The sequence below is a fragment of the Mustela erminea genome, chromosome 11, assembly GCF_009829155.1.
Source record: "Mustela erminea isolate mMusErm1 chromosome 11, mMusErm1.Pri, whole genome shotgun sequence".
NCBI classification, from domain to species: domain Eukaryota; kingdom Metazoa; phylum Chordata; class Mammalia; order Carnivora; family Mustelidae; genus Mustela; species Mustela erminea.
In genome coordinates this window covers 72,526,972-72,545,164 of record NC_045624.1, presented here as the reverse complement: position 1 = coordinate 72,545,164, position 18,193 = coordinate 72,526,972, and the positions used below count along the sequence as shown (strand labels likewise).

General features: G+C 39.3%; 1 protein-coding gene across 4 annotated transcripts in view; it reads left to right on the top strand.

The window, feature by feature from the left end:
* The window catches only part of CDK14 (cyclin dependent kinase 14), a 572,715-nt gene that overhangs the window by 191,593 nt on the left and 362,929 nt on the right, over positions 1 to 18,193 (top strand). For all 4 annotated transcript variants that reach the window (XM_032304318.1, XM_032304316.1, XM_032304319.1 and 1 more), the window contains one exon: positions 66 to 145. In XM_032304318.1, coding sequence (XP_032160209.1) covers positions 66 to 145 — 80 coding nt within the window. The remainder of the gene's footprint in view (positions 1 to 65; positions 146 to 18,193) is intronic.

Here is an 18,193-nt window from a genome sequence, read left to right as displayed (position 1 = left end):
GGAAATTAGCGCCATAACGGGAACATATTTTCATGGATTCACTTCTCTTCTTTTGTTTCTGCCAGAGTGAATGGGAAGTTGGTAGCCCTGAAGGTGATTAGGCTGCAAGAAGAAGAAGGTACACCTTTTACAGCTATCAGGGAAGGTAGGCATTTTCTCGTTATCTTTGCTTTTGTGTTTGCTTGATGTCTGTAGCTGTTTAAATATTACTCACTTCTGCATATGCAGAGTTTGTAAATTATATGGTTATATCTCATTGGAAAGTGTAAAGGGAAATTTAAAAATCAGTATCTCTTGAAATCATGTCAAGTCATGTTAAATAAAATAAGACAATCCTGCTGTATACTCAGGTGTGTGTGGGGGGAACCTTCTGTGTATTGATGGTGAGACTAAAGCTGACTAAGGAATTTTATATTCCTGGTTTTGTTTGTAGGGTTTCTAAGGTACACATTAATTAAACATTACTTTATATTCATGACTTTAAAGAAAAGTCCTTATAAATAGTGGCCTCATCCTATCTTATTAGTCATTTGTATTTCTTTTTTCTTGATTTCTTTGCTCCTGTCCTTTACCATTTTTTCTATTGGTTATTCTTATTGATTTAGAGATACTCTTTATATATTAGCATCATTTATCTTTCATTCTGTCATTTTTCTAAAAATTTCTTTTACAACATAGTTTGTTACATGTATGTTTTAATTTTTATATAATAAAATTGTTTTATATTTTGCTTTATTTCTGCATAGTTTCTCTACCCCAAGAGAATAAAATATCTTTTTATTAGTGGGAAATTTTCAGTTCAGTTTTAGAACTTTTATTTATTTATTTATTTTTATTTTTAAAAATTTATTTATTTATTTGAAAGACAGAGATCACAAGGAGGCAGAGAGGCAGGCAGAGGGAGAGGAAGGGAAGCAGGCTCCCTGTTGAGCAGAGAGCCTGATGCGGGGCTCGATCCCAGGACCCTGGGGTCATGACCTGAGCCGAAGCCAGAGGCTTTAACCCACTGAGTCACCCAGGCGCCCCAGTTTTAGAACTTTTATTAATAGCTTTCCCTCCACTACATTTTTTTTTTAAGATTTTATTTATTTATTTGACAGAGAGAAAGAGATCACAAGTAGGCAGAAAGGCAGGCAGAGGGAGAGGAAGGGAAGCTCCCCACTGAGCAGAGAGCCTGATGTGGGGCTTGATCCCAGTACCCTGAGATCATGACCTGAGCTGAAGGCAGAGGCTTAACAACTGAGCCATCCAGGCACCCCCTTCCACTCCTTTTTTTTTTTTTTTTTTTTTAAGATTTTGTATTTCTTTATGTTACAGAGAGAGATTACAAGTAGGCAGAGAGGCAGGCAGAGAGAGAGGGGGAAGCAGGCTCCCTGCTATCCAGAGAGCTTGATGTGGGACTCGATCCCAGAACCCTGAGATCATGACCTAAGCTGAAGGCGGAGGCCTAACCCACTGAGCCACCCAGGTGCCCCCTTCCACTACATTTTTAAGAAACTTTTAATAGTAGTGTTATGTTAGTTTCAGGTGTACAATATAGTGATTCAACACTTCTATACATTACTCAGTGCTCAGCATGATAAATGTATTCTTAATCCCCTTTACCTATTTCACCTGTCCCCCTACCCACCTCCCTCCCCTCTATTTGTTCTCTGTATGTAAGAGGCTGTTTTTTGGCTTGTTCTGCTTTTTGCTTGTTTTTTGTTTTTTCCTTAAATTCCAGATACGGATGAAATCATATGGTATTTGTCTTTCTCTGAGTGACTTATTTCACGTAGCATTATACTCCCTTCACTACATTTTAAAAAGTACAAATTATCTTGACATAAGGCTTCAGATTATTTTTTCCTTGAGGGAACTATAGCTGGTTCACAACAAAATAACTGTGAGTGATTTACTGCAAGAATATCATTAAGGTATTGGGGAATTAAATGTAGTCTGTCACTGGTCTGATTTGTTTCTCACAACTATCATTACAAATTACATTTGTTTCTGAGAGGCTTCCTTTCTGTTTTCACTTTCTCACCTCTCATTCTGCTGTTCATACCACTTTCGTTTGTTTTCCTTCATTCCTGCTTAGCTGAAAATGTTCTTGTAAAGGCATCTTTACAAATATTGTTATACAAAGAGGGTGTTCAGTCTGATGGGATTGGAAACCACTGGCTGAGATGGAGCAGTGGTTCCCATCGGGCTCTGGAGGGAGGCAAGGTGAAGCGCTCTTGAATTTGATTTTGGTAGACCCTGAGTGCTGGGGAGTAGGAAAGGGGCAAAGAGATGCTAGGCCAACAGAGAAGCAAGAGGACATGAAACTGGGCAGCAGGCACACTCCCTAATGTGCGGGGTATACACCGCAGTTTCCCAGCATGCCCTTGCTGTTCGTGCCAGCCTTGGTTCAAGGTTCAAATAAAGTTTATAATGGTATTAGAGGATCCAGTGGTGACAGTTGGACTCATCAGTGGAAAGTTCAAGGGGACAAACAAGTAGGGCCAAACTGAAGTTGTTGTCGATCTGTTCATACTGCCTGGGTATGAGGCACAAGGTAAGCCTAGAGAGAGGCTTGGGAATGGGCCCTGAGAGGCAGTTTTGTCATAGAATGCAGGCCTCTGTGGCTGGGATTTCGTTCCCCCAGTTTGGGAGCCTCTGAAGCCTTTGGAGCTGAGTGTTTTAGGAAGATAAATCTGATATTAGGGTATGATACAGATTAGAGGAGGAGGAATCTGGAGCTGATAAATCAGTCATTCAAAGTTGTGCAGATTTGAAATTAGGACCTGGATTTATTGGAAAGCAGTGACAAAAAATGATTTGTAGGGAAAGAAATGCTAGAGCATGGTGGGTTACTGGTTATAAATTATTTGAGAGAGAAACATAAGTGGTTTTGAGTTTGAATGAGTAAAAAAATGGTGCCAGAAAGAGAAATAATTTCTGTTGTTTTTAACACTTTGTGGTTCACAACGGCAGTTATCTACTGTAATCTTCACGTGAGCCTTTCAAAGGGCTTTTGTATAGAGTTTATACTATTTATAGAATCTGTGTTAGAAGTATGGAACTGAGGCTTAGAGAGGTTAGATGACTTGTCCAAGGCATTGGATCTTGTACCCAGACTTTCTTAGGTTCCAAAATGGTGTCATGCTAACGCTGTGGAGTAGTGAATATGGGTTTTGGACTCTGAGTTTGTGATACATCTATACGAAAATGTCTTCTTGGCGATGTGGGAGTGGAGCTCACTAGAGTTCAGCCTAAACATATATATTTAGCATGGTCCTTAACAAGCTGAATACGTGTTAAGACTTTTGTGGGAGAGGACTTTGAGCAAAAACAGGGAGTTAAATTGGAAGGGAATGTAGTGAGATGGAAAGCCCCATGGATATTAGAGTCTGGAGATCTGGGTTTGATCCTGGCTCTGTTTTCCATCACCTAGCAGACAACATGAGGCAAGTCACCTATATTACTATGCTAGGGCCCCTGAAAGAAAGTACCACAGGCTGAATGGCTTAGATAACAGAAATTTATCGTGTCATAGTTCTGGAGGCTGGAAGTCTGAGGTCAGGGTGTCAGGGTCCTGCTTCAGAGGACCGTGAAGTGAAGGAAGGATCAATTTTAAGCATTTCTCCTTGGCTTGTGGATGGCCATCTTCTCCCTGTGTGTTCCCATCATCTTCCCTCTGTACCTGCATCCACTTTCCTTTTCTTGTAAGGACACCAGTCATATTGGATTAGAGCCCACTCTAATGATCTCAGTTTAACCTAATTACCTCTGAAACCCCCCTGTCTTCAAGTACAGTTACATGCTGACGTCCTGGGGTTAGGACTTCAACATGTGAATTTTGGGGTACGTGCTTCAGTCTATAACACCACCTCATGGCTCTGGGCCTCTGTAACCCTGATTGTGGAACCCAGGAGCTAGTTTGTGCCATCTCTCAGGAACCATCTCCCTCCATGTTACAGTTTTGTTTTCCAAACAGGGTCTTCAAACTGAGATTTGACTACCCTGGGGATCAGGGAATGCTGCAAGAGTTGTTGAGGACTGGAGGAACAGATTACAAAATGACATCGTATTTTACGTTATATGAAGTATTTTGAGGTTTCCTAATAAAATCTGACTTCTCGGTGATTTTTAAATGGAGATAAATGACCTGATAGTAAGAAGAGGAATTAAACTTTGGGTCAGTTTTGGTAGTTTACTCCTCTCTTGCCTTCTCATTCCCGCCTCTCAGTCTTATTTTTCTCATTTTTCTGCTCTGTATGTGTGGAAGCAAAAGCTAGCACCATTGCTTCCTTTCGCTATTAATAATAATTCATGTAAAATAACTCCTCTGTGTATCTGGTGCTAGAGTTTGAAATACTTAGGATTGGGGTGGGTGATGTTTGGGATATGCTCATTTTTGCATTTTTACGTTTTTCCATCTTTACATTGTTGAGGGTGTAGCATGGCTTGCTCAATTGAGATGAAGAACTTGAATTTGAGTTTGCCTCTTTTCTGCTATTTTGGTCAATTTCCTTATTCACAAAATGTCAACAGCAGGAAGATTTTTAAAGGAGGAAAGCAGAAAGTAGGTTTCAAGTGGCAGTTTGCCACTTAGAAGCTTACCTGGGAATTTAGATTTTAACACATAATTTTCACCTAAAGTAGAAATACTTGTCAGCAACTCTAATCTTACCTGGATTTATGTCCAGAGATAGCCTTTGAATTTTATCTCAGAGCTAGAGTGCTTAACTGGCTTAATTCAGGTTCAGGTGCTTTGAGACTCATTCTGTTTTTGATGGCAGCTTCGAGAAATTAAGCAGCAGTGCTGTGGGCCAGCTTTTCTATTTTTTATTCTCATATGATATCTTCATGGATTTTGATGGTAAGAGTAGAGTCAGGAGATACTGGGATGGTTTGAAAATGAGTAAAGTTTCTTAGAATAGCCATCTTTTTTTTTTTTTAAGATTTTATTTATTTGTTTGTTTGTTGGGGTTCCTGGGCTGCTCAGTCATTAAGTGTCTGCTTTCTGCTCAGGTGGTGATCTCAGGGTCCTGATATCTAGACCCATATCAGGCTCCCTGCTCAGTGGGAAGCCTCCCCCTGGCTACGTTCCCTCTCACCATCTCTCTCTCTGTCAAGTAAATAAATTTTAAAGATATATATTTACTTGTTAAATAGAGAGAGTGAACACAAGTGGGGGGAGGAGCAAGGGAGAAGGACAAGCAGACTCTGCACTGAGCACCAAACCTGACACGGGGCTGGATCTCGTGACCCTGAAATCACGACCTGAACCAAAATCAAGAGTAGGACACTCAACTGACTGAGTCACCCAGGTGCCCCAGGCTATCCATCTGTACAAACAACTTCAAAATGTCTGTATTCTTGCTCTGTGATACTTTAATGTAGGTGTTCAACAGTTGTTTTGTTTTTTGTTTTTGTTCTTGTTCTTTTTTTGACTAAGATTTGCCCAGTGAAAGGATAGAAGGGAACCAATTATCATCTTTTGTGAATTTTTGAATACCTAATAGTTTTCTTAGGCAAGAGTTATGTTAAGAGAAATCTAGATACTCTAATAGAGAACAGGTTTTTTTTTAAATATTTTATTTATTTGTCAAAGAGAGAGAGAGCACAAGCAAGGGGAACTGTATGTAGAGGGAGAAGCACACTCCCTGCTGAGCAAGGAGCCCGATGCGAGACTCAGTCCCAAGAACCCAGGATCATGACCTGAGCCAAAGGCAGACCCTTAACTGACTGAACCACCCTGGCACCCCTCACCCTTCTACATGCAGCTCTTTACTGAATCTCCCTATTTTCAGTTCAGGTTATGCAGCTAGTTTAGAGGGACTAAAAGATATTGAAGTACATAGGGCATAAAATGATAAAGCTCTATAAAGAAGCCTTGGCAGTTGAGGGGGGGCAGGGGGAAGAGGAGGAGAGGAGATGAATGTGTTTGGGAAGGACTTAAGAGGGATATCTGGTAGGGCTTGGCGTTTGACTACATATGGAGCTTGATAGAAATGGGATATTCAGAATATTCCAAGATTTTGACATTCATGAATAAATAGTGAAGCCAATAGTAAAAAAGGCACTATTGGGTAGAGGTGGTTATAGGAGGGGAAAGATAAGAAGTTCAGTCCTGATCATGTTAATGTTTGAGATCTGGCCTTCATGTGGCAGTTGTTCATATGGTGGTGCAATTCAGATAACACATCAGTTGTACCTAAATTGGAGACCTTACCCCACACTTCCAAGTACATAATCTCATTTAGTCGTTCTTTCAACATCGTGAGAAAGGTTGATATTATCTTCATTTTAGTAATTAAGAAACTGAGATCTAAAGAGATTTTTGTCCAAAGTCGTATAAGTAAATGGCAAATTTGGGTCTTCTACTCAGTATCCAGGCCAGTACCTGATGCCTGATGCCTGATGGTCACTCAGTACGTGCTGAGTGAGTGAATGACAGAATGAACGAATAAATTCCAAATCCTTTAGTGTTATTCTACTATATTGCATCACTGTTGGGACAGAAACCTCTATGATCAAAACTGTATATGGATTCTTTTCAGGCTACTAAGCAGAGAAGTACAGTTGGAAAAGCAACCTAGAGCAAGTTGGAAAATATTGAGTCTTGGTGAAGGCTGTGCCCCTAGCTACATGAGCATAAATGAGTCACCTAACATATTTAGTCTTTAATTTCTTCATCTTTGTAATGAAGGGGTTTGGACTGTATGATCTTATAGCTTTACGATTAAAATAATAGTACAGCATGAATCATTACCTGGGTAAAGGATCCTTAATTGTATCATCAGTATGCTTCATACACACATGCTGTAATGTAATGCACATTTATTGTTTTTAAAATATTTCTTTTAAGCCCTCTAATAATAATCCTTTATGTCTGTCACTGAAAAAATTAACATGAATTGCTTCAGAGCATTTGACATTTGACAGACAAGTTTTTCTTTAAATGGAAGATAAAAATCTATGAGTCTAGACTTTGATTTTAAGTAAGCTTATGTTAATTGCCAAAATTGTTATTCCTTGTAAGAATGAATAATTTGATGGGTGTCTGCCAGTTGATATCAACAAAAAATTTGCAAGCTGTTAGATCATGTGACTTTAAAAACTGAAAATCGTATGTTTTCCTTTGCATGTCTTTAATTTTAAAGGATGGAGATTTTTAATGAAGTAACTTATTTTTTGTCCCCTTTAAGTTTGTAAAAAATTTTATATTACATTTTCTATTTTATTTGGAAATAGAGATTTCTAATTATATTTGGAAATATAAATATAAATATTTTATTGGAAATGTAAATTGAGCTGTGATACATTTATGTTTTAAATGTTTTTAGGCTTATACAACTAGTTCTAATCTGAGGTGTTTATAATTGGCTAAAAATCTCTAAGGACGTTTTCCAGTATCTACTATGCTTACCTTTTAAAAATGCTACCTCATTTAATTCTCCCAGTATTCCTGTGTTATGTGTAGATATAAATATCTCTGTATTAAGAGGTGGTAATGGAGGCCTGGAGATAACAAGTTATCTCATATTCACACAATTTACTAATAAACAGTTAAGTTTGGATTTTAACTGGAGTCCTTGAACTAAAATGTTTGTTTCAAGGACGGTACTTTCTTCTCTTCAGAATTTCTAATCTAGAAAAGTTACGGGAGTCCATAATCTACATATAAACTGCTTATCTTGATACTATTATCATTGCTGCTACAGGTTGCTGTATAAAAATTCAGTCCATTGGTGCCTGTGTTACTTCTCAGTATTTGAAGTTGTATTGTTGATCTATGTGTGATCTATTGACAGAAATGTCAAAGGATGACCAACTGTGCACAGTAATTAATTCATGACCAGTGTCTTGACCACTGACAGAATTTAGTGTCATTTATCTTTAAGCTCTAGATTAAGGTAAATTCTTTAATGTAAGGGAATAGTCAAGGACAATAGTAAACAAAGAGACTCTAATATTCATTAAAAAATAGATATGTCATGTATATTGGAAAGGAAGTTGACAGTCTTAGAGGATACAGAGAGAGGGGCAAAAATATATTTGAAAGAATAATTGCTAAAAACTTACTTTAATTGTTGAAAAATGGAATTAATCTATTAATTCAAGAAGATAAATGACCTCTGTCTTAGGAGAAATGTAAAGAAACTAAAATTTGCACTTGTCATACTCTAAGTTTGTCTCTGAAAGACAGAGACAAAGAGAAAATCTTGAGGGCAGTAGGTATAAAGCAACTTGTTACATTTAGGGGGGGTGGGGAAAGTATGTTTAAGATCTAACCTGTTATCTAAACCAGAGGAGGAAGCAAGAGGCAGTTGACTAAACAACCTATAAACCAAAAATTCCACAAGTAACAAAAAATATCCTTCAAAAATGAAAGTTAAAGACTTTCTCAGATCAGCCACAAATTAGGAGAAAATATTCTCAAATAATATATCTGATAAAAGATTTATGTCTGAAATATCTAAATTACATTAGAAAGTCCAAAAGTCAACAATTAGAAGACCTGCTCCAAATTTGTAAATGAGAAAACAATTTGAGTATGTATTTTACCAAAGAGGACATAGTAGTAGCTAATAAGCCCATGAAGTGATGCTCAAAGTTGTTAGTCATGAACTAAATGAAAATTAACACCATAGTGAGGTGTGACTGTATACTCAATACAATGATTATAATAAAAAAAACCAACAATACCAAGTGTTGACAAAGGATGTGGAGTAACTGGAACCCTCGTACTTTGCTGGTGGGAATATCAAATGGGACAGCCACTTTGGAAAACATTTGGGTAGTTGTTAAACGTTGAATATGAAATTAGCATATAACCCAGTGTTTCCACTCTTAGGTATCATATCATCTCCCCAGGAGAAAGGAAAACATACTTCTGCACAAAGACATGTACATGAATATTTGTAACATTACCATGCTGAATAGGCAAAATCAGGAAACAATCTAAATGTCCCTCAATTGTTGAATTGATAAACAAAATGTTGCATATCCATACGATAAAAAGAAGCTAACTACTCATAAAGTGCTTCAGCATGTTTGGACCTTGAAAACACTATGCTTGGTTATATAAGCCTGGTCATATATACATAATATTTCTGGAAGGAGTCAATCTATGAAGACTGAAAGCAGAGACCTGTGATTGCCTGGAGCTAGAGCTGGGAGCCGGGATTGGCCGTAAACTGTCACCTACTCTGGTGACATGAAATTGTTCCTGTGCTAGTTTGTTTTAATGATTTGACAAATTTGAGTTATAATGGCTGTAGAACTCTAGATTTATTCAGTCATTAAATTTTATACATACAGTGGGTATATTTTATGGTTTATAAATTATACTTCAAATAAATTTTCTCCTAATTTTATTAAAATACATTTATAGGCTTAGCTAAAAATATACGCTTAGCTAAAAATGTGTTAACACTAGTGATCATTAAATCTTAATTAATAATAAGTTAATTATTACATTGCAAAGCTTAGAAAATCTTTTTTCCAGTTTCTCTAAACTTGTATTATTTTCACTTTGTTGACTATAAAAACTGACACCTCCTATTCTCAAAGATCTTAAAATTTATTAGTGGAGAAAGATAAACATGTTGACAGTTGAATTTGTAGGACTACAATTACAGAAGTCTGTTGGGGGGGCAGAGTGAGTGGGAACCTGCTGGTAAGTCAGAGTCTTGAAACTAAGGGGAGAAGTGGAGACACCTGAGCAGTGTTGGCGGGTCACATGTCACATCAGAACTTGGGAAAAAAAAAAAGCATCAATCCAGTTCCTTGTCAGAAGCTGTCTCCTAGTCCCAGTGTTGACTTCAGCAATATTATAGTCCTCATCATTCCAGAAAGACAGAGAACAAGGAGCAGCAGCAGGGTACTGAGTTGACCTGCTGTAACCACTTGGAAGAAGGAAAAGAGAAACCCTGTGAGGTTGCAGTGAAGAACCTTTTGAAGCTGCCTGTCATTGCTGTCAGTTTTTGACAAACAACTTTAATCACAACATACTGTTTGTTCAGTGAGATAAAATAACCCAGGATGAGCAAAGTATCCCTGTGTAATTTACGCAGAGGAGATGCTGATTGAAAATGACAGCTGGCGGGTTGAACTTTCATGACTCCATAGTGAAGAAGAGGCCACAGAGGCTCTGTCTTGGAGGAAGGAATGTCCTTTGCCTTTTTTCAAGCCTGAGTTCCTGTCTGCAACTCTGCTTTGACCATATTTTTTTTAAGATCAGAAAAATTTTTTTGTTGGGGGGAGAGCAGCGGGAGAGGAAGAGAAAAACCAAAGCAGTGTCTGTGCTGAGCCGGACGCAGGGCTCAGTCTCACAACCCTGAGATCAGGGCCTGAGCCAAAACTAAGAGTCTGGCGCTCAGCCGATTGCCCCACCAACCAGGTGGCCCACGCTTTGACCATCTTTCAAGACCTTGTTAAAGTGCTCTCTCTTTCTGAGACCTTCGCTGGCCTTTGCAGAAATAATCTCTTTTTGTGCTGCTTTGGCTTGCTTGTTTTGTTGTTGTTTTCACTTATACCCTTACCTCTTAGCATTTATTTATAGCACTTACATTATACTTCATGATATGGTCCTATCATAATGACATATGGTCCTTATGTATAATTATTAATTATTATCACAAAATATAATGACATGGTCAGTTGTTTTTGATTGTAAACTATGTATATATATATACATATATATACAATATAGTGTGTATATATATATACATATATATATGACCTTTAAATCCTGTGGGTTGTGATGTGAAGCAAGCAGTGGCTAGTCATATCCTAGATCGTTCTCGTTAGTCACCAAAATGGAACTAATCCAGACTCCAGTTAGCATTTTAATGAATTTAAGCAGTAATGAAAAGTGCCATGGTAGTTTTTGAATTAAAATGAAGAGAGTTCTGGTGTGGTGATGGAAGAGATGGGATTTGGGTTGAACTTAAAGACAGTGTGTAATTTGTTGAGGCTGCGATAACAAAATACCAGAGACTGGGTAGCTCGTGGACAGCAGACATTTATTATTGTTCATAGTTCTGGAGGCTGGAAGTCAGGGTGCTGGGGTGGTTAGGGTACCCTGGTCTCCAGCTTATCCTTTTATTCTCACATGGCAGAAAAGAGTTCCGTGGGGGTCTTTTCTTTTCTTTTCTTTTTAATTAATTTATTTTTTTCAGTGTAACAGTATTCATTGTTTTTGCACCACACCCAGTGCTCCATGCAATCCGTGCCCTCTCTAATACCCACCACCTGGTTCCCCCAACTTCCCACCCCCCCGCCCCTTCAAAACCCTCAGATTGTTTTTAAGAGTCCATAGTCTCTCAAGTGGGGGTCTTTTCTTAAAAAGAACATTGTATACCTTCCAAAGGCCCCACCTCCTAATACAATCACCTTTGAGGGTAGGATTACAACATACGAATTTTGAAGGGAGAGCACAAACAATTAGATCATAGCAGGTAGGTAGGATTCGTATACAGAGAAATGAACAGAGAAAGGCCTGCCTGCCAGGGTAGCTGGCTTAGGTAGGAAATAGCACTTCCTCCCCCTCTCAGCCCCATCACCAGTCTGACTGGCTTAGAGGAGTTCAGATCTCTTGACAGTGGGGTGGGTGGGTTGGTTGCCCCTAAATGTTTTCTAATGAAAACTCTACCCATTCTTTTGTTTGCTGTTATTCTACTAAAAAGGCAACCTGGGTGTATGTTCTCTGCAAAGTCTTAGTTTCTAGGATGTCTGTTTTTAAATTGTTTTTTGTTACTCTCACATATGTTACAATAGTATGAATTCTTTTGTTGATGCTGAGTCATTAATATCTGGGATAGCTGGTGAGCAAAAATCATAGGGACTCAGGATCTGTAAGGGAATATCATGAAGTCTGGGAAAGTGGAGATAGAACAAGACACTGAAAAGGAAGAATGTGTCTAGTTGAGGGAATTAGTAAGGAGCCAAGAACAATTTGAGTGTCTTAAGCAAGGGTGAATTTGAGGAGGAGAGAACCATTTATAGAAACAGGAAGCAGGAGGTGGCAACTCCTTTAGGGTCACAGCTACTGCATAGATGGTGTTTACATATGCCCAGGTTGAGGTGATAGCCATTTATCTGAGTAAAAAATCCCTGGGTGGCTCAGTGGGTTAAAGCCTTTGCCTTTGGCTCAGGTCGTGATCCCAGGGTCCTGGGATCAAGCCCCGCATCAGGCTCTCTGCTCAGCAGGGAGCCTGCATTCCCTGCCACCCCCTGCCTGCCTCTCTGCCTACTTGTGATTTCTGTCTGTCAAATAAATAAATTAAAACAAAACAAAAATCCCTGAATGGTAGGATTGTCGAGCTGAGAAGAACAGAAGAACGTTGGTCATTTTGTAATCTGGTTCCTTCATTTCACAAAACAACAATCTGAGTCCCAGAGAGTTCAGTAGATTGTTGGAACTACCAAGATCAGGAGAGTTGATCTGGTGTGAGAGTCATGTGAATCATTACGGTAGAGAAAGGTGATTAGAGATCTGGCAGTGAATTACATCTTTAAAATGCAGTTCACACCACAGATTATATCTGATCTTGGTGGAATGTGCCAAAAAGTGATGTCATGTAGGTTTCTCTGTATTTCTCATTTTCTTCTGTCATTTTGGGATATGGTGGAATTCTTCAAAAGACCATCAAATAATTCGTGTTTTAATTTTTTAAAAAGCAAATTAATACCATGTGTGGAAAAAACATACCATATAGTTTATTGTGGGAAAAGTTTAGCAGTAGAAAGCTACAGGAAATTTTAGTGGAGGACATTTATATTTTTTGGATATGTGCCATCTTAAGTCAAGTCCCTGAATATACTCACAAGAATTGAATTGATAATAGCACTTTTTAAAAGCCCTAACCATTTGAACAGGGCCCAAGAAAAAGAATTAAGGGAAATAATAAGCAAGATCTTGGCAGTGGTTCTGTGTTCCTGAGCTGATACTCCTTCCTTCTGTCCTAAAGTTTAAGGCTAGGGTAGGCAGGAACCAGCAGCAGGGGTCAGTTTTAATGATGATAATTTGGTTTCACTGAAGTACTTAGAATTATAAAATTTTTGTTGATGAAGACTAGGATTAATTTTTCTGTAGGGGCTTTTTTTGGGGGGGGTCAGAGATTTGAGGCAATTTCCATGATGAGCAGCAGATTGATTGGGTTTGTTTAAAATGATAAAGATAATATTTTGTGGAAGATCTGAATGCATTCTAGCCATTTAATAAATAGTTGTCTGTGACTTTGCTTTTAAAATGCCTTTAATTATTCTATAAAGATTGTAAGTCTTAGGGGAAGCAGGTAAACATTTCTACTCTCTTGGGGACTTGGTCTGGATACGGAGTAGGTCTTTCCTTCTGTCCATTTATGTTGATATTTGGGATGTTGTAGATGGTTAATGGTGGTAAAGGAAACCAGTAACTCCTACCACCTACCCATTCTAACTGACTGACTGATTACCATGGATTGAAAGCCAGGTCTGTCTGATGCTACATCACAGGTTTTTTAAAAATTATTACTATTATTATTATTATTTTACATCACAGCTTTTAATACTAGGCTGTGCTACTCCTCAAAGGCAGGATTACAGTGGATCAGATTTTACCCTTTCGTGATTTGCTACTTCATTGGCGCAGAGCCTCAGACCAGAGTGCCTACTCCCACTCCAGTTCCTTTCTTAGCTCTTTCTAGCAGAATCATGAACTGCACGTAGAAAACAGTTGAAACTTGATGGCAGGGATTCATCCATAACGAGTTAAATATTGGCAACATAGGTTAATCAAATACTATAGACATCCTGCCCTTTCATAAAGTGTTGGATAGAACAGAACTTACTGATACTTAATATGGTGGAGTAATTAGTGCAAAAGAAAATATTTTTTAAGTGTAGCTCTGTCAAGGGAGCTAAATCAAACTGAAAATAGGAAAACATGAAAGTACAGCTGCTTATTACACAGTTTTGTTTTTGAACAAACGTGTACTTGGACGTTTTCAGAATAGGAGACTTCTGGTAGCTTAGCTCCAGTTGGAAAAAAATTATACTTCTAGGTGTTTCTTATCCTTCTAGAAGGTTTTTACCTCAGTAATAGATTATTGAAAATACTGAGCCAACAAGCCTATGCTATTATAATTTCCGATTTACCTAAACCACTAAAAATAAGGTCACAAAACTATAGTAAACTTGGTTTGTTAGGAATATTTTCCCTCAACTTTAAATTTTATGCACCGGATGGGAAAACTTGCTGGTATTAAATCGTCAGTATTTAACAGGAAGTCCTGCCTTACTTCTTAAAGTAAAACCTTCATCAATCTAAAATGTTTCAAGTAAAACAAAATCTTAAAACACACAAAGAGCAAATGGGCCAGTCTTTAGTGTGTGTATATATATTATTTGTTACCCAAACTTTTCATGTGCTGCCGTATTATTATACATATTGCTATACTTGGAGCAAAAATATGGCCAGAGAAATATATAGGCATATTATTTCAATGATTTGATAAGCCTGGGTATTGCTTTTGGGCTTCATAAAGCATCTAAGCAAATCCTTAAGTATGGTGATATATTGCTTTCCTCTGTGCATGGAGTTGTTAGCGGAAGCTTTTATGTGTCATGTGAGGGCAGTATATGGCCTTTTATATTTCAGAGATGAAGTATAATACAAAAGGAAATTTGATATGACAGTCAAGAGCTGAGATTTTCAAACCTGTGCACTGTTCTTATGAGGAATGTTTATTTTTCTTTGTTTACAAGAAAGTAACTGAAGTGATTTGTTATGCATTATGTGACCCAGAGGGTATCTAGCAAGCTTTTTTTAATGTTAATATTTTCAAGATACAGTTCCTTCTGCACACATGCACATGAATATATACATTGCTACATCTCTGCAAATTAAAAGCTTATTTTAGATAACTCATGTTTAATAAGTGCAATTCATGTTTTTCATTTCCCTGATGGGTGTGATTTTTTTTTTTAATTTCATAGAAATAAACATGTTGGGAACTGTCTTTTTAATTGCTGTGGGCCCCCTGAGTTCATGTAATCACTATAAGCAATTTGTAGCCTTTAGAGAAGAGAGAGAAGACATTTCTTTAAGGTTTTATATGGTCATTTATAATGCATGTAATAATGTAGAAAACCAGCCTTTTTAGAGCTTCCAGCTTTTTGAGGAAACCTTCCCTCAGTAGGAAGAGGGGGACTTCTCATGTTGAATATTTGCCCTTTCTAGAGAGGAATGAAGCTCCTTGCTTTGCGATAATTTTATTAAAAGAATAATTTGATCCAGAGTCCCATTAAGTTTAGAAAGCAGGCATGGTAATCCAAAGATAGAAGTGAATTACTCTTTTATAGAGTTTTTCAAATTAAAAACTTGAATGTTTTCCTTTAAAGAGTATCAGTGACCTTTACTTAACAAAAACACATATCCTTTTCAAATTTTTGGTCATCCGTAACACCATTTTGTCATTTGATACTCTTTGCTGCTACCACTGGAGAATGTGTGACCCTTGCAGTATTTAAGGAGGCATCCTGTGTTGTATTTTTATTTGCTAAATCTGACATCATGGAGTCCCCTCTCTTCTCTCTGGAGGACTTCTCCTTTTTCCACGTCATGTGGGCATCCTGCGTACCCATGGACCCGGCTCTCCTTGCTTCCTGGTGAAAGTTCATCTACCCTTATGGTACCAGCTGTCACCTCCCTGTGCTGGTTTCCCAGCCCCCGTCTCCAGCTTTGACTGTTGCAGCCCCCAAATTCAAACAGCCCGAGGTGATTCTTACATAATGTGCTACTATGGCCTCCACCTCAGCGTGACCAAGCCGAACTGTTCGGAATGCCATGGACCAGCGATCCCGCTGCGTTTGGAGTCAGTGATGTTTCCACTGGCGGAAAGAAATCTGCTGGGTGGTGTTATGTCAGACTCCCCTCTCTCCATAAATAGTCAGTACAGTTGTCACCAAAGTGGCCACGATTTTCATCCTCTTCGGTGCTCTTTTTGCCCATATGTAAAGTAGTGAAGGTCCTGAAATCATTTCCTTTCTGGGCCCCACTGATTTGCCTTCCCTCCTTTCAGTGTTTCCCACCTTCTGCTGTTGGATTAGCCCTTTTTAAGCACAGTCTAGGGTTTGGTCCCTGGAGACAGACTCAGAGGCAGAGTTTTGTGCAGGTGTATTGGGGTGCGGACTTCAGGAGGTAAACCTGCCAGGAAGCGAGGAAGATGGGGTTGGGCAGAGGGAGGTGCTGACTGCAGTGAAGTGCCCGAAGGCTCAGCTTAGCCCCCAGAGGGTTCAGAGTTGAGATGGGCCTCCGGAGTTGTTGCAAACTGAGAAAAAGGGCCAGACCCTTGTACACACCTCCTCGAAGGTCCCCCGTGGCGGGGCCTGATGTGCTCCACTTCAGGGACGCTCTCATTTCATCTGCGCTGTGCCTGTCCTTTGGTCTGCAGCCACCATATTAATCTCTTCCTTTCTGCCTTCTCAAATGCCTACCTCTGAGCCAATCTCCCTCTGAGAGGAGGGATAGGCTGTGTCTACAGCTAAGGACTCTTCCCAGCAAAAGACACAGCTGTGGAGCAGCAGCTGAGGGACAGGTGAGCTGGTGCTGAGAGGGCTGTGAGCTCCTCCGGACCCACTGGGACCCATTCAGCTTTTCATTTTCCTGTAGGAACCTCAGGTGCTTCCTACCTGAGCTTCCTCAAGGTAAATGACCTGCCTGACTTGCAGGGCCCTCCCTTATCCATGACCTGGCCCTACCCTACCTGCTACTGGACTGTTTCTTGCCTCTTGCCTCCCTCCCCTCCAGCTGAGGAAGGCTTTTCCTCCATGTAGTCTGCTGCATAGCCTCCTGCTAGTCCTGCCCACCCAGCGTGTACTCCGCATCGTCCTTCAAGCCTTTGCTTCTGGGGGCCTCCCCCTGCAACATCCCTCCCCTCTCTGTCTTCTGGTCTGCTTTGAAACCCAATTTCTGTGTCCTGCTTATAGTTAGTACTCTACAGTTCTGTACCTTGTTGTATACTTCATTGTATTCCTTCATTAGCTTTCTGTGTGCTGCTCTTATCTTTAACACTAATTATTTTGGAAGGGGAGACTTACATTTAATTTCCTTATTATTTTTGGCAGAATCTAGCAGAATGCAAGCCTCATATTAGAGGCTCATTGAATGGCTGTTTTAGTTCCCAATCATTTTTGAAAGTGGCACAGACAAAAAAAAAAAAACAAAAAACCAACCAATGAAACAAAACACCTAATAGTGTGATGAGATAAGCTGTAGGAAATTTTCTGGAAAGATTGTGTTTGAGTTCAAGGGGTGACATTTTCTGAATTTCAGAGTTACATGTTTCTGTGAATTTGTGTGGCTCCTGCGTGGGTGACTTGAAGTAAAATTATGAGTTAATAGTAGTGTCCTTATTCTCTTGTCCCAGTTCACTCTCTCACAGTGTTTTGGGCCAGTGTAGCCTGTTGTTCCTTCCCTGTGATTCTAGTCTCCCTTGAGGAATTTTCTTCCTGTCCTGATATCCAAGTAGGATGTTCCCCTCCACACCTTCCTCCCTCAGCTGCCCAGTAACCTCTTTCTTTATCCACAGAGCAGCCTCCCTGGGCAGCACCGTGAACTTCCTTCTGGTCAGCTCTCCCCTTCAAAACTTAGGTGGTTCAGTGAACAAGCTACGTTTACATGCAACAAAACATAATATTGGCTGAAAAGAGGTAGATACAAAAGAACATGTGATAATTGTCACAAAAATGGGCAAAACTAATCTATGATGTCATGGTCAGGAGAATGCTAACTCTTGGGGAGCAGTCATATTTAGAAGAGCACACAAGGGGGTTTCTGGAATGGTAGGAATTCTTCATTTCTTAATCCAGTGCTGATTACATGGATGTGAACTTTTTACTGTGAGCAGTACTTATTTTTTTTTTTTAAGATTTTATTTATTTATTTGACAGAGAGAGATCACAGTAGACAGAGAGGCAGGCAGAGAGAGAGAGAGAGAGGGAAGCAGGCTCCCTGCTGAGCAGGGAGCCCGATGCGGGACTCGATCCCAGGACCCTGAGATCACGACCCGAGCCGAAGGCAGCGGCTCAACCCACTGAGCCACCCAGGTGCCCGAGCAGTACTTATTTTATATGTATCTTATATTCTGATAGAAAGTTTTAAAAAATTAACTCTGTTTGGCAAGCTGATAACTGTGTAAGTTCTTCTGTGGACGGGGGTTTGTTGTTTTTTCTG